At 42.5% G+C, this 15,743-nt stretch overlaps 1 protein-coding gene across 3 annotated transcripts in view; it reads right to left on the bottom strand.

The window, feature by feature from the left end:
* Positions 1-4,112, bottom strand: part of NKAIN3 (sodium/potassium transporting ATPase interacting 3) — a 341,080-nt gene extending 336,968 nt beyond the window's left edge. For all 3 annotated transcript variants that reach the window (XM_071420123.1, XM_071420110.1, XM_071420114.1), the window contains exon 1: positions 3,675-4,112. In XM_071420123.1, the coding sequence (XP_071276224.1) occupies positions 3,675-3,728 (54 nt within the window). In that variant the 5' untranslated portion in view covers positions 3,729-4,112. The remainder of the gene's footprint in view (positions 1-3,674) is intronic.
* Positions 4,113-15,743: the final 11,631 nt, after the last annotated feature.

Genomic DNA, 15,743 nt, shown 5'->3' with positions numbered 1-15,743 from the left:
CTAGTGGCATGAGTAAGAATTATGGCTGCAATCCAAAGGATTCATATGTCCTTATGATATATTTCCCCAATGTATACATAGCTCCTAATAATCCTAATGACATATTTATGCACAAAAAGGTACACATACACTTCATTGTTCTTTGCTCAGACACCTTTGGCAATGACATATCACAATGCTTCAGTCAGGAAGAGAAAAACAGAGAAAGATCAAGGAGGGGTGGTGGGGCAAGATGGTTGTGGGGCAGTTCTTCTTACACAAAATTTCCTTGGTTTTCAGAAGCAGAATTCACCTGAAGGGGTACAATAAAACCCTGAAAGTGACTAAGAGCTTTTCCTGAATGTGTGCCACCTACACTTCCGTCTCAATGTTTTTTTTCCATTATTTTTTTCTATGTTACACATAATGATATGGATTCCCATTTACAAATGAAGTTATTATTAAATGATAGAAGACTATTTATAGACTGTCCTTAGAATTACTGAATGAAACATTTATTGTGTTCATTATAAAAAAGTAAAAGGTATCAGCCAAAAACCTCCACTTTCATGGATTAAAGCATAACTGAAAATCGCTATTATTGCCATTTTATGGCAAACATCCCCTGACAAACAGCACTGAAAATTACAAGCAAATCTTCTTGCAGTTAACACACTTAGTGGGTTAACATTAGAGAAATGGCATTTTATTCACAATAATGCAGTAACAGTTTTCCTCTTCACTTTTGCTTCAAATGTTCCTATGTTGCTGAGATAAAGAAGGCAAAAGTTAGAGAAGACTAAAGTTTTAAAGAATGAAGAAACAGTGCCTTAAAGACACTGAACAGTGCACTCTTCTTTAGAACAAGAAGTAAATCTTGTTTATGAACATGTCTCCGGGGATTTGGCTATTTTACTTTCCTTCTTATACAGAAGAGAATCTACATAGTACACACATGCTATGAAAGGTGTTGCCAACTGTATTTCATTAGATACTTATTTCTCAGGTAATATCTAAAGCTTAATCCTAAAGCTAAGCCTGAGCTGTTGCCCTTCTCAGACATGACCAGAACACAACTAACGTAAACAACTTCTTCTTTTAAAACATGTGCCCATATCTTTCCTTTTCAAAGTTTTTCCTCAAGTCATATAAATCATCAGTACTTCTGAAATTCTACAAGTTAGCACTACAAGTGCTTGGATTTTGCAAGATTTAATCTAAATTTTGTCTACAATCACACTTCCATAAGTGGATGCAAAGTGGATGTAAAATAAATCTCAATGAGAGTAATGTCCAGGGATGCAGTTTTGCTGCATATGTTTTATATTCATCACCTCCTAAGATATTAGAAAAATATTTAAACTCTACGTGATGTTAATTTATTCGTGTATAAACTGAACACTACCACCACTGAGATCATGGACAGCATCTGAGCTCTAAGTTCATGTGTTGTGGTTCAGGAATGATACTCCCCAATTTAGTTCTCCCACTGATACTTTCCAGATCATGCTGCCACTGTCCTCCCTCCTTCAACCCCCTCTTCCTTCCCCCTCCAGGTTCCTGGAGAGGAGAATTAGAGGCACAGAAAGCAAAGATCATGGGTTGAGAGAAGAACAATTTACTGGAAACAGCAATGAGATAAGAAAAGGAACAGCAACATCAACAATACTGATAACAAAAACATGCTAAAGAGATGGAAAATGCTCGTCCCGGCCCCACCAGACCCCAGCCATGCAGCCAAACTCCCCCTGGCTTGGAAGCAGGGCCACCCCACTGCTCTCTTCTGCTTGGGACTGGTGCCACACTACCCCAAACAGAAGGAGCCCATTTTCCCTGGAAGAGAGTCCTTTTCCTCCACACCTGGAAACGATGTGAGGTAGTATAGGATAACCTCCAGGTCCTAGCTATGTCCCCTTCAGGCTACTGCAAAAAAAAATAATTCCATCTTGGTTGGAACCAGGACATAATATCTACTAGATTACTTCTTGAATATAAAGACTTCCATTTTTAAATGGAAATAAACTAAAATGACAGCATTTTGCCATACAGACATTTATCACCACCTGAAAGATGTAGATATGACAGTGGAATATCACTAGAAAACATGTAAGAACAGCAGAAAAAACTATGCATTGAAGTAATTTTTGAAAGTTGTTATATCATCTGATAGGTCTTTTATAAAACACGACTCTTCCTGAAAGACTTTTTATTAATTTCTCTAGAGATTATGGTGGCCATTCACACTTTACTTCAATTTTTATAGACTCCCAGTAATTCCACAGAATAGTAAATACAGTTATTATAATCCTCATAACTGGCAAAGAGATATATTTGAAGAAATAGGGTTTGTTTCCCCTCCCACATGCATGATGTAAATCAGGAGCAATTCTGCTGCAGTCGTTAGCCTAAAACTTATACAAAACAAGAATAAAAAATAACAGCAATATATACAGAACACTTTCCTTCACCAAGAGTGCAAATCATATGCCTCCTCTGTTTCTGGGCAAGGGTCTGCCGTTGAGTTACTTATACCACACTAAGTCCATCACTCTATTCACATGTGAATAAGGTCCAGGCTCACACTGGAAACAATGGAGACACACCAGTTTACACAGGCTAAGAACCTGGCACAAAGCCTTGAAAACTAAAGGGGATTTTCAAATAAATGCAATATGTACAATTACTTCTGGAGTATTACCTCTGAAACAGAAGCGATTTCAAAGTGCTGTAAGCGGAAAATGGAAAGATAGCAAAGGATTACAAATACAAACAACTCCCCCCGACACACACACTAAATGCATTCCACTTTTCTTCTTTACAGACACACACACACAGACAAGGAACTCCGCTCATTTTAAGAGAGATCATGTGGCAAAATGATGACATTGAGTCACCAGAAAAGAGAAAAATCTTTTAAAACACTCTTGGGACCAGGGACTACCGTTAAGGGGAGAGCATTATTTTATCGTCCTAATGAGCCAGATGAAGGATTATTGTTGTTTTATCTCAACAACTCTTTTCTCTGAAATAAATATGCCAACTCCACTAAACAAAGAGAAGAAGCGGCACCGTTCTGTTGTTTCAAATCCGCGCTGAGGAATACTTAAGCCGAGGAAAGGAACCCCAAGAAAAGTCACGGGAGAGGGCCGGCACACGCCGCTTTTACACAGGTTAAGAAAAATAGAAAAAGAAAAAGGCGGCGATCCCGGTCCTCGCATCTTCCCAGCGCGCCGGCAGCGCCCAGCAGTGTCCGGCCCCACCGCCGACCCGCGGGCAGTGACCGGGGGCACCCTCAGCCTCATTCTTCTTTGGGCAGACGGGGAGAGCCCCTGCCCGGGGCCAGCGGGGACTCACCCCTTCTCGAAGCGACACCAGGGCGGGGAGCCGCTCTCCCTCAGGCGGGGAGCGCTGACAGCCGCCCGGGCTGGGGCGCCGCGGCAGCCGCCTCAGGTGCCCGGCCCGCTCCGTCCCCCAGCCACGGGGCCGCTCCGGTCTCCCGCCGCACGGCACCGCCAAACTCACGGGTCGGGGCGCGGGGGCGCGGGGCGGGCGCGCCGTCGGGGCGGCGGGCGCGGACAGCTCCGCGGCCGGGCCGGCGCCGCTCCGCGCCCCCGGCGGCCGTGCCCGGGGCGGGGGAGACAGCGCCCGTCCCTGCCCAGCCCCCGCGAAGGCGAAGCGTGTGCCCCGGCACTCACCAGCTGCAGCGAGCAGAGGAAGATCAGCGTGCAGCGTCCCGTGCAGCAGCCCATGGTGGCAGCCGGAGAGCCGCCGCCGCTGCTCGGCTTCTTCCCTCCCGCACTGGCGCGGCCCCGGAGGCGAGCCTGGGGCTCACCGCATCCGGACGGAGCGGCCGGGCGTGCGTGTATCCCCCGCCTCCTGCTGCCTCGCTCCTTTGTGGAGGGGCTTCTCTCCGGCGGCGGGAAGTAGCGCGGAGGGGTCGGCGCGGCCCCAGGGCTGGGAGCGGGCGGCAGCTGAGGCTCTGCCCGGCTCTGGCTCTGGGGAAGGGGCAGCGGCCGGGGGTGGGCGTTCGCGGACCGGGGCGGGGTGGGCAGAGGGAACGCGGGTGGGGAGGCGGGGGGCGCGGGTGGGCGTGCGAGGGAGGGCGGGAGCTGTGCGAGGTGTGAACGGGAGAGGAGCGGGGGCGGCGGCGGGCTTTTCTCAGGCGCCCTGCCGGGGGTCCCCGGGCGGGCAGTTTGCAGGGATTTTGGAGGCTCCGAGGGCAGGCTGTGCTTGTGGGGAACTTGCCGGGCGGGGCGGGGGGCTGTGCGGACAGCGGCAGCCCGGCGTGGGCCGCTTGTTGCGAGCGCCCGGGGAAAGTTCAGGGGACTCGGGCGGCCGAGGCGGGAGGGGCGGGGAGCGGCGGCCGCCGAGCGGCGGGGCGGGCCCGGAGCAGCCCGGAGGGCACAGAGCAGCCCGGCGGGCCCGGAGCAGCCCGGCCGTGTGGCGGCCGGGGCAGCCCGGGGGCGGTCGCGGGCCATTGTTCGCCGCCCGCGCTGTGCCGGGGCCGGAGCAGGCTCCGGGGGCAGGGGAAGCATCCAGGATCCCGGTCCTGGGAGTACCGCTGGCAGCGGCCGGGTGCCCACAGGCGGTACCCAGTGAGCCCGTCCCCGTCCCGCCGCCCCAGCCGCGGGCAGCGAGTGTCTCGGGATGTTCCATCCCCTCCTTGTCCGCGCACCAGCCGGGCTGGGGGAAGGGGTTTCCCTTCCTGGCAGCGCCATTGTGCCAGGAGAGCCCGCCAGCTCCTGCTGCCCCTCGCGGGTGGGAACTGGGAATGGGCTCCGGGAACAGGGACTCGGCTCCTCCAGTCACCGCTCCTGGCCATGGTAAATCGCAAAGTGGTTTAGGTTGGAAAAGATCTCAGATCGTCAAGTCCAAGCGTCAATTCAGCACTGCCAAGTCCATAGCGTACGAAGAGATGGATGAACAAACAGTGCTCTCCAGGGGCCTCTCCAGGGGCAGTTGGGAGAAGCAGGATCGGTGGAGATACTGCGCTCCCTACATCTATACCTGTCGTTTGGTCATAGACAAGTGATCTTCTGGGGCGGGATAATAAATCCGAATATACCCACAGTCTCTTAAAAATACGGCGTGCGGATGATGTGCGGATGAAGTGTTGGCTACTTTCTTTTTTCCCCTCTCCAACAGTATAGATAAATTAGATTATTTTTTACAGGCATGAAGGCATGTTCCACTTACCAGACAGCACTTTCCTACAGCCCGTTACCAGCTGCTGTTTAACAATGCAGAGACTTCTGCCACAAAACATTGAAGCTTGCCCTGGGGGGGGGGGGAAGAAAAACAAACAAACCCAAAAACAAAACCCAAAACTAAAACCCTATCTTCTACAAGGCATTTTAGTGAGTTACCTGATTACTGTGTCTGTGAAATACACAGTATTGTATCCTCCAAGTACATACAGCTCTTCATTTGTATATTAAATAGTAGTGACAGTAATCAAATAACTACAAGACAACTGTAAAACAATATTGTGTCAGATTAGATTTGGAAAGCTGTGTTTTCCTACCCTTTTCTTTCACCCTTTTAGGTACGAAAACATTAAGACAGTTTTAAATACCAAACCGAAGGAGCAAAAGGAAGACAAGTAAGAAGCAGATTCTGTTCATCCAGGATGTGTATTTGACCAGGTATGTATTTGAGGAGCACAAAATAAAACCACATTGCACAGTATACAAAACTTTAATAAAACCACCTGAGATTTATATTTCTATGTATGGCTTTTAAGACAAAATTCTACCTGGGGCTGAAGTTTATTAAAGTTACATGTTCTGAGAACATATATATTTGGAAGGGTGAATACCCGAAGTTATGAAAGTAAACTGAAAAGATGATAGTTACAAAAAATACAATGTTCTAGGCTCTGTGAGCTGGTAAATTTTATGGATAACTGGTTTTCCATAGAGAAGACTTAGAGAAAGCATCATCTTTCTGGCCTTCACTGAAGTATTTAGTAGACTACAAAATCTTTTTAGTTAAAACAAATAATACAGAGATTAATAATAAAAATGGCAGGATGGGTAAGGAACCAGAACAATGAAATGCTAAGAGTTAGTGCTGAAGAGATTTTACTTGTACTCACCATATTCAGGCCCTGCTTTTGCATCAATGGCATGAAGTCCATAACTTTCCACTATTTCTCCCCAAGAATAGTGCTCTTCTGAGAGGTAGCTAAATCTTATAGAATTAGGGGTGGGGAACATGATAGTTTTGGCTGCAATAGAGTTAATTTTCTTCTCAGTAGCTACAATGTGACTGTGTTCTGTATTTGCACTGAGGCAGGGTTGATAATTCAGGGATATTTTAGTCACCTCAGAGCAGGGTTCACAGACCCTCAAGGCCTTTTTGTTCTCACCCCTCACCACCAACAGGGGGGCTGGCAGTGCACAAGGAGCTGGGAAGGGACACAGCTGGGACAGCTGACCCCAGCTGACCACAGGGATATTCCCCACCATATAACATCATGCTCAGCACAGAGTGCTAGGGGAAAAAGGAAGAGGGGGACATTTGGGGTGATACCATTTGTCTTCTTCCCAAGTCACTGTTACACATAACAAGGCTCAGCTTTCCTGGGGATGGTTCAACACCTGTCTGCCCATGGGAAATAGTCAATGAATTCCTTGTCTTGCTTTGCTTGTATGCATGACTTTTGCTTTCCTTATTAAACTGTGTTCATCTCAACCCAAGAGTTTTCTCACTTTTACTCTCTGAATCTCTCCTCTATCACATCAAGGGAGGGTGGGGGAAGAGTGAGTACCTGCATGAGGCTGCATTTTCAGCTGGGGTTAAAACACAACAAGTGAGAGTTTTTTAGAGATTTATGAATCTCTAATATTTTTCTCTTTGTTTTCCCATGTTCCTGAAGCATTTAGTTATTTATGTCCTCTAGCTAGTAAAAATTGACTCCCCACCCCCCCCCAAAAAAGATACTTGTGATAAGAATTATCCCAGAGTATAAGGTTTCACAAATAAAAAAAATTCACAACAGAATTCTGTTGAGCATGACTTCCACAGGAGCAAAAGGAACTAAAATAATAAAATAACCCTGCACTGCAGCTGAAAGCATTGGACAATAAGAGAAGTATGGGAGAAAGAACCTGCATCAGAAGAAGGCTAAAAATGAATTATGGTTATGAGAAAGCAGAGGATTTCTAGAACATATCAGAGAATGCAATATAAGCATAAAATCATGTACAAAGCAAATAGGAAGAATTGTATTTTACAGATTTTTCTACCCACAAATTGGGTATAGAAGCTGATAGTCAAGTAACCATAGAAAGTAATTTCCAGCTATATAATGAAGTCAGCCCTCATTCAGCACCATGCATGCCAAGTAGGTGAAAAAATGGTCTAAGTTCTAAAGAGCCCTGTGGACTCTTAATGCCCAACAAGATGTGCAGTATGGATGCAAATTCAGTGCTCTTGAAAAGAAAGCATGTCCTCAAAAGCTTTATGATATGTCCATGTCCACGTGGCCATACCCTCACATAAGTGTATGATTTCCTATGCTAAAGCTGTAATCGTAGGACATCAAAACTTGTGTTTCTTATCTGATTGCACTCCAAGCAGAAAACCAAGGTAGTTCACATTCATAGAAATACAGCATGACAGATAGCAATAAGAGATATTACAAGTATGTCATAGGGACTTCTAATTCCTATAGGTTTATGCCTTGTTAGATTATAATCTTCAGAATCAAAGAAAGGAAAATTTTCAGGTTGAAGAACTAAAAACATCAGTAAAAGATCTCATATCAAGAGAATAAAGTGAAAATCATAGTATTTGACTGTCCTTGTAGCTCTTTAATGGCATATACTATTTGTCTAATGAGCATTTACTTGTCTGTCTCTCCTGGAGTTTTCCTCAGCCTGCACCAAATTATCCTGTCATGGACCTGGCCTTAAGGAGGTGCATTTTGTTCACTCTGCCTATTGGACTAAAGTAATAATCACAGATGACAGCAGAAACACTTCCTTCATAGTTTGACTTTTCCATTCTTCATCATGAATATTAGTTAGAGGAAATTAGCAATGAAAAAAAGTAACAGTGTCAAAGGATAATCCTAATCCTGGAAAGATTTCTGTATTTACTTAATTTTTAACACCAAGCATAGCCTTTTATGCTGGGCAGAGATTAGGTAAATACATTTAGGGTCTGCAGAATCAGAATTTAAGAACAGATTCTTGTGGCCTCAGATTTCACCTTTCATTTTGGCATTTGATCCAGAAAGATTGAGAATCAGAAGTTTTGTAATTGCTTTTCAAGCTTTCCCAGAATGAGGGAGGATACAGGGATCCAAACACACCTCCATAAAGCTATCAACAGGTCACACTTCAGGCAGACTTACAGTTATGATAGCTTAGAAAAACATTCCACTGTGTATTCCCCAAGCAGCCTTGAAATACCTCAAGCAAACTAGAAACCCCATGAAATTTAATACAGCTTTAAAGACAAATGAGGGTTTCAAGATATTATCAGTGTTTTTAGTAAATCCTATTTTCAATTTATCCTTCTGAAAGCAGATACACAATATAATGATCTAATTTTTCATTTCAATGTTAACACCTGCTGCTAGGAAACTGCATTCTTCATTAAAATGCAAGTACTTTATGGAATGAAAATATATGTTCATTTTGAGTAGCTTTTTTTTTTATTATTTTAAAGAAGTGTTTTAAATGATCAGGCTCAGTGTGGGGAACCATGGTGAGGCACAGCCCCTCAGTGTCTGGGCAGATCCATGGGGAAAGGAATGGGGACTGATCAGTGTCAGAGACACAAGACATCAGCCCAGGCTGGGCTTGTGCCTGGGGAGGCAAAGCTGTGGGGAGCTGTAGATCAGCCCTGCTGCTGAGGCTATGCTGGGTCAGGGACTGATGGCCCTTTTGGGGCTGAAATGGGGTCCTGGGCTATGGGCAGGACTGGGGGAGCCCAGGGGGTGGGCAGGAACAGGCAGGACTGGTGCTACCTCTGGGACCCTGACAGTATGAAAGCAGTTTTAAAAACAGGAGTGTTTTAAGTCCCTATAACTCATTCTGGTTTGTCAATGATAGACTTCAGCTCAGCTTTGGGTTTGTTTTTTTTCTGTCTTTAGCTCTTCTTCCCTGTTTAAAATTCTCTTTTGGTTTTGGTATGATGCATAATGTACATCCCCATAGCTAGGAACAGAAAAACTGGAATAAAGCACAAGGTCTTTGTAACTGTCTCCCACAATAATTGCAGGAACCAAAAAGCTGGTAAATGGTACAGATCTAAATACAAACCTTATATATTTAAATATAAAGATATAAATATTCCAGTCTCTTCACTCTCCATGACAGAACTTAAGGAAATGGCATGAAGCTGAGTCAGGGGAGGTTTAGGTTGGATACCTGTGTGAAAAGATTTTTCACAAAGATGAAGGGTGAGTAATGGAACAGGCTGCCCAGAGAACTGGTCACAGCACCAAGCCTAACAGAGTTCAAGAACTGTCTGGACAATCATTCAGGTGTGACTCTTGGGATGTCCTGTGTAGGGCCAGGATTGGAACTTGAAGATCCTGACACTATAAGGCTTTCTCTTTGCAGATCAGTATCAATTTTGAACCATTCCTTGTACATAAACATTGGTACAAGCCTCAATTTTAATATGGAAAAACTTGACAAGAAAACTCACATACATATTTATATAGAAAAGTCCTTCAAAATACAAAGCTGAATTTGTAGCATCTGAAATGGAGTATAGAATGGATTGTTTTTCTTTGCTCACTGAGGCTTTTGTGTTAGACTTGAAAAGATGGCACCATAAAGATACCAGCTGTGTTATTCACAACCAAGGATTTTAGATGCTAGGTTGGTCTGAAATACTTGTGACATTTGCTGCACTCAGGCTCTGCTCAGCTTTTGTGACCTGGTGAATGAGATTTTGGATCTGGGGATAAGTGATAAACCACCACAGGTCACAGCAGAGGTTTTGCCACAGTGGGAAATGTGGACAGTACTTCTTGTTCTGGATCTGTTCAGAACTCCCACTAAAGTCAGTGGGGGTTTGGGAAGCAGTGAACACATTGCTAAGGCCTGAATAGGGCTGGGAAGGTAGGCTGAGAGGTTTTTCCATGCAATTGTTCTAAAGTTTCTGTTGTTGGCAGCATTTTTCTCCGAGTGATTCACACTCATTTCCCATCTATTTTCCGGCATTAAATGTCAGCTTTCAATAAGAAAGGCAAAGCTGACTTGCCCACTTCATTCTAAATAACAAAATTTACCTGAATTACAGTTATTATATTTGTAGTTTAAAAACCCTTCTTTTGTTATGATTATGAAGCAGAAATATTTTACCTGAAGTTTTCTTTCTACATAAAGTGCAAGGCTGTTATTTGGACCAAGCCTCTGAACAGATACACTAGGGGAATTTTTGTTCAGGAAAACTGTACATTGACTGACTGTCAATGAAAAAGAGACTGGAAAAGGTAATCTGTTTCAAGACTTCTTGGAAGCTTGGAATATGTGGTAGGGGGTGGGTCAGACCTTGCTCTGGTGAGGGGGTGCCCTGTTCCCCATATCCCCCATCCACACAGTGTCTGTCAGTCATGGCTCACTGGAGGCAGCCCCAGTTGTGCCTAACCCAGTCCATGAGTGGCTGAGAGACTGAGGAAGTCCCTCCTAGGAGGAAGGCCCAAGATGGGCCAAAAAGGTTTAAGAAAGGTCACTACAAGGCAAGCACATTGTCCTTTAACCCTACCTTCATCTTGGAGTTTCGCATCACTGGAAGCAAGGAGCTGGTAGCTATATGCCTGTTTTTCTACATCTTTTCTGGTTTTCTCTCTTTCTTCTTCTTCCTCTGTCATCTCACAGAATGTAACTTCTAATGGATTTTTAGGTTTTCTGTGTTCAATGGGATAAGTCTATGCTGTGATAAGTGATGTTATTGTAGTATTTACTCTTTTGCCAATGTTCTTTAATTGTTGATAGTTTGCCAGTAAGCTTTTGTGTATTTTAACCTCAAGAATATTGGGTTGGAATTTTCTCCTTTACGTCTACCCAAAGCAAAAGAACCTGGGTTTAGCCCTAGGTTTAAGTGACTGGGGTGTAACACTGACAGAATTTTTAACCCTCTGGAGCCAGCTGTATTCCTCAAAAGAAGGGTTAAGGAACTGCATACACATCTGATGCAAATTTCTCTGACTCCATTACTGCCAAGTGAAATGCAGTGATAGACCCAAGTGGAAGATATGGCTGCATAAAGCTGCCTTACCATTACACAATCAGCAGTCAGGGTAAACAACTCATGTCTTTTTGTGGAAAGCCATCAGACTAGGTACTGGTAACAACGAATTCCTGGGTACATGGCTTAATTGTTGTTTTTTTCTAGAAGTCTTTTCTGCTATGTTAATTTTTTTTCCTTTCAGGGAGCTGATAGTACAAACAATAACTTTCTAGGATGTAATTGTCTTTCAGTTTTTCATCAGAACAAATTTCTGTTTGTTAAATCAGCCTGATTTACTAATTAAGATCTAGATCTTATGTACACACTATGCACACACACAATAATACCACAATTATATTATATTAGCTTTTTAAGGGCTCATCTAATTTTACTCTATACATAATCCTTGAAAATTAGATTTGCATAAAGTAATTTAAAATAGACAGGGCAAACTAGAGGCATATAATTATATGTAGCTCTGAAATAAATACATTTTCAGTTTTCAATTTCCATAGCTGAGTTCATAATTTAGTCCCTGAATACCTGAATATCTGAATTAATAATAAAATGACAGTATTCCCTGTCATATATGTACTTACACAGAATTTACAGACAGGGTCTCCTTTGTTATGCTTAGTGGATTACCTATGGGGTGAGTAAAGCTTGACCCTCCTCTAGAAGCTGGAGGAAAGGGAGAATCTGAGAGGCACTCTCCACTCTAGTCTGTTAAACAACTAAAGAGACTTTGTCCTATTAAGATTTCTACTGGTTCCAATTTCTACTGGCAGAACTTAGGCTCCTAAACGTGGTTCTCTACATTATATTGAAATGTGATGCTTGTAATAACCTTAAGCCGACAACAAAAGCACCTACCTACCTTTCAAAGTGAACCTTTTCTTCAGACTCACTGTTTGTCTGAGACCAGCCTATGAAATTACTTTTAGAGATTTTAACAATTCTTCACAGGGGGTTCATAATGATGGATTTGTATGATAATGATCTGTGAGGCACAAGGAGGTAAATACATTCCTTCTTGGTTTTATCTATCAATTTTCTACACATTGCAGATATATTTCTGTAACCTACTTACTCTGTTGTAGGCTTTGAATTGCCAGTACATAAGCATACTTTTTGATGTCCATACATACTGACAATACATGTTACCACTTCTGATGATGATGATTTTACCATCTTTGCTAATATTTGTTAGTTGTATAAGGCCACCTCCAGTAGTCAAGTGTTTACACAGGAAACTTAGTTTGCATAAAGAAAAATAAACTGAGTCTTCTCCATGACAAAGTAAAGCTGTAAAGTGTGTGAGGACAACAATAATACATTGGTTGAATGGAAGCTGAAGCAGTTCCAGAATTCGATAGCACACACTTGAGTGTTAAATGTAATAATGCATCTGTACGCTGATCAAGAAGTTGGTGCTGATGAATTTTTAGCTTGGATGACCAATACTGTCTGAGAAGCTGGTTAATTATTTTAACACACATAATGCAGTCTCATAGTTTTGCATTCATTTGACATTTGTTAAAGTTACAGCCCTATGCTTAAAGTTAAATACGCTGTTGGAACTTTTTACTACTTCATCAAGCTCTGCACTGGCTTTTAAAGGGCTCTTAAAGGAAAGAAACCTGCAGTCCCAGGATTTGAAGAAGAATGTGGGAAGCAGTATTATGATAATGACTCTATGCTGGGAATTAGAAGAACTCCAGCCAACAAAGGAATGAGATTCTAGAACAACTTTCCCAAAGCTATTTGGAAAAACAAATTAAGCCAATGAGTTTTTAGACTGAGTTGAGAAATTAATGAAGGGAAGTGGATGACACATAGATACTTGCAATACCAGGACCCTAGAGAATACCAGGGAGTCCCTTTGAATTATAGAAAGCTGTCAAAAATTCTACCACAAAGACAGCACGAGTAGCAAAGGGAAGGAAATGTGTCAGAGATGGAGAGCCATCATGACAGCCAGGATAGTTTACAAAGACTCTGGACAGCATGGATGCCCCTAGGCAACAGATCCTGCCCTAAGTTAAGCAGTCCTCCAGGACGTTCAAAAGAAAAGGAAGGCAATGTTAAAAAATTTACTTGAATCATCCCCTGAACAAATAGCAAACTATGACTGGCTCATACTTGAGAAAAATGGCCAGAGTGAGCAGCTCAGGAGCAGTGCATAAACTCTAATACAGCTGCATAAAGAACTCACTGAATAACTCTGAATAATAGGATAGCACATAAAAATCAGACTGTTTGCAGATAAATTTCAATAGGAAAAAGCAAAAAATGCAAGGTTACATTCTCTGAATAAATGCTTTATTGCAAATACTTTTCCCAGCTCTAATGAGGAGAGTTTGTTCTAGCAGGAGAGAATAGGGCTGTGATGATAGACAATAATTTACTCATTTAAAGCTGCAGGATATTTTCTTCCATACCTGATTTTTATCCATAAATGAAAAGGACATCCTTAAGACTATGGCCACCCAACAGTGGCAGGAGCAACCTCTTCAGTCCTGGGCATCAGGAGAGGGAGTGGTGCAAGTCCCCCTTTCCCTGCCCCATTGCCACTGCAGCTGCAGCCCAGCTTAAGCCCTTAAGAGTAATTCCAATTTGACAGCTTGCATGGGTGTGAATATATTTAAGTAAAAAGAAACCCTGCCAATTTTAGATTAATTAAACAACTGTGACACACACTGGGCCAGATTATCTAATGCACCACAACAAATTTACAACTGTGACTGTGAACTGGAGTCCCAGTTCATTTTTTAATACTGTAGTTAACAAAGCTGTATACAGATGCAGTGATTGCTATAGAGGTTAGAATGTTTCAGTGTTTCTGTCTGAGACTGCTTTTTGCAGTGGATTTTCATATCACATTTTAAAAATGGTAATCTGGATTGAGGGCCATATTTGCACGTCTAGTATCAGAGTCTGCTATTTATCCTTTCAAAAGTTTCCTGATATGTTGTGATACACACATACAACACTTCTAGGCAGAGACTGTGTTCCACTAACTAATCTCTCTTTGACTCTTAATTAATGTCTCAAAGAATGTTTCCATGGTAAACACAAAAAACTAAACTTCAGAGAAGTTTTTGTGGTTTTACTCTAAAAAGCTCATACTTTTTTTTGTTTATCCACTTACCTAAGTAAAACAAAAAAGGTGTTAAATTTTGGGAGCAAATAACAATTTGCATAATGTTTCTGCAAAAGCCAATGAAATCTAAAAATATATGTGTCTGTCATTTGTTTGCTGAATCAAATATTTCAGAAGAAATGTACTATGTTAGTTTTAAATTTTCAAATGTCAATGTTCAATCGAAAATGTCATATTTTCAGCCGGAACATGGAACTTAACAATAGCATAATGAAACTGCAGTGAACTTCTGGGTATGAATTTGACCTACCCGTGGTTCATTCTTCATGCCTGTGAAGAGTTCTGGTAGCCTTGTGGAACTGAAGGGTAATGTGAGCCAGGCTGGAGACACACAGGGACTCTGGAGTCTAGCTATGAGGGTACTCCTGTATTCCAAATATTAAATATTGAAATCTAAGAGAAATCTCTAAAATAAGATTAAATGTTTTGCTGTCATGTACAGATGTTTTCAGCTTTGATCAGCTCTTTTTTTGCAGAAAAAGAATTATTAAGAAAGTGGTAACAGTGAGGCTGCTGTTTAAGTGATGGCATTTTTTTATTTAACAGGTTCTGCTCCTCTGGGTGAGGGACTACGCTCATTAATCTTTCTTTTGGAACAAGATTTGAAGCCAAGTACCTAAAATCTGAGTGGTAGAATTGTGTCCACATATCCACATTCTTTATGTCCACATTTTTTATGTCCACACATCCACATTCTTCCTGATTCCAGTAATACTATGCTCTTTTAGACTAGGTGCATGTCTGGAAGATAAAAATAAAGGAATGGTCCTTGCTTTTTGGTTAAGTAGGTACTTACCAGGAAACCAATGTCTCTGAACATGCAAGAGATGTTCTGTTCCTACTTGTCCATACAGGAGCTTACACTATGTTCGTTCCTCTGAAAAGAGAGTTCCATACAAAGTACATTTTCTATGTTATGTATTGTCAATAAAAATGTTTCCGTTATTGAACATTGGTAGCATCAAACCAGGAAGAAAAGCACAAATTAAACTTCAGATGACAAGGGCCAATAAAAACACCTTAATGAATGCTTTTAAAAAGACCTCAAGTGAGGACTGAGAGAAGTAGAGTAATAAGAACAGAATAATAGTGTCATTTTCAGGGCATTTGAGAACAGGATCACATTTTACCCCATTTCTGAGAAGTGTAAGCCAAGAACAGCAGCCTTGCCCTTCATCTGCCCTCTCAGTTGCCCTCTGCTTTAGGCTGACAGAGGCTTCTCATTACTGAGCAGCAAAACAGTTTGAATTAATCTGGATTAAAATTAATCATGACTATTTTTTCTTTTGAGCGAACTTTGAAGTGGACCCATTCTCCCATTTAGCTCATTGCTTGGCAATGTAAATACTTATACTGGCAGCAGGCAGGGAGCAACAAGGGGACAAGAGCAAGCGTTTGGGAACAG

Source organism: Agelaius tricolor, unplaced genomic scaffold (assembly GCF_023055355.1).
Source record: "Agelaius tricolor isolate 1412-34295 unplaced genomic scaffold, bAgeTri1.0.p SCAF_2, whole genome shotgun sequence".
Taxonomy (NCBI): Eukaryota; Metazoa; Chordata; class Aves; order Passeriformes; family Icteridae; genus Agelaius; species Agelaius tricolor.
The sequence above is the reverse complement of the archived record's forward strand: the minus strand, read 5'-3'. Positions and strand labels throughout refer to the sequence as shown.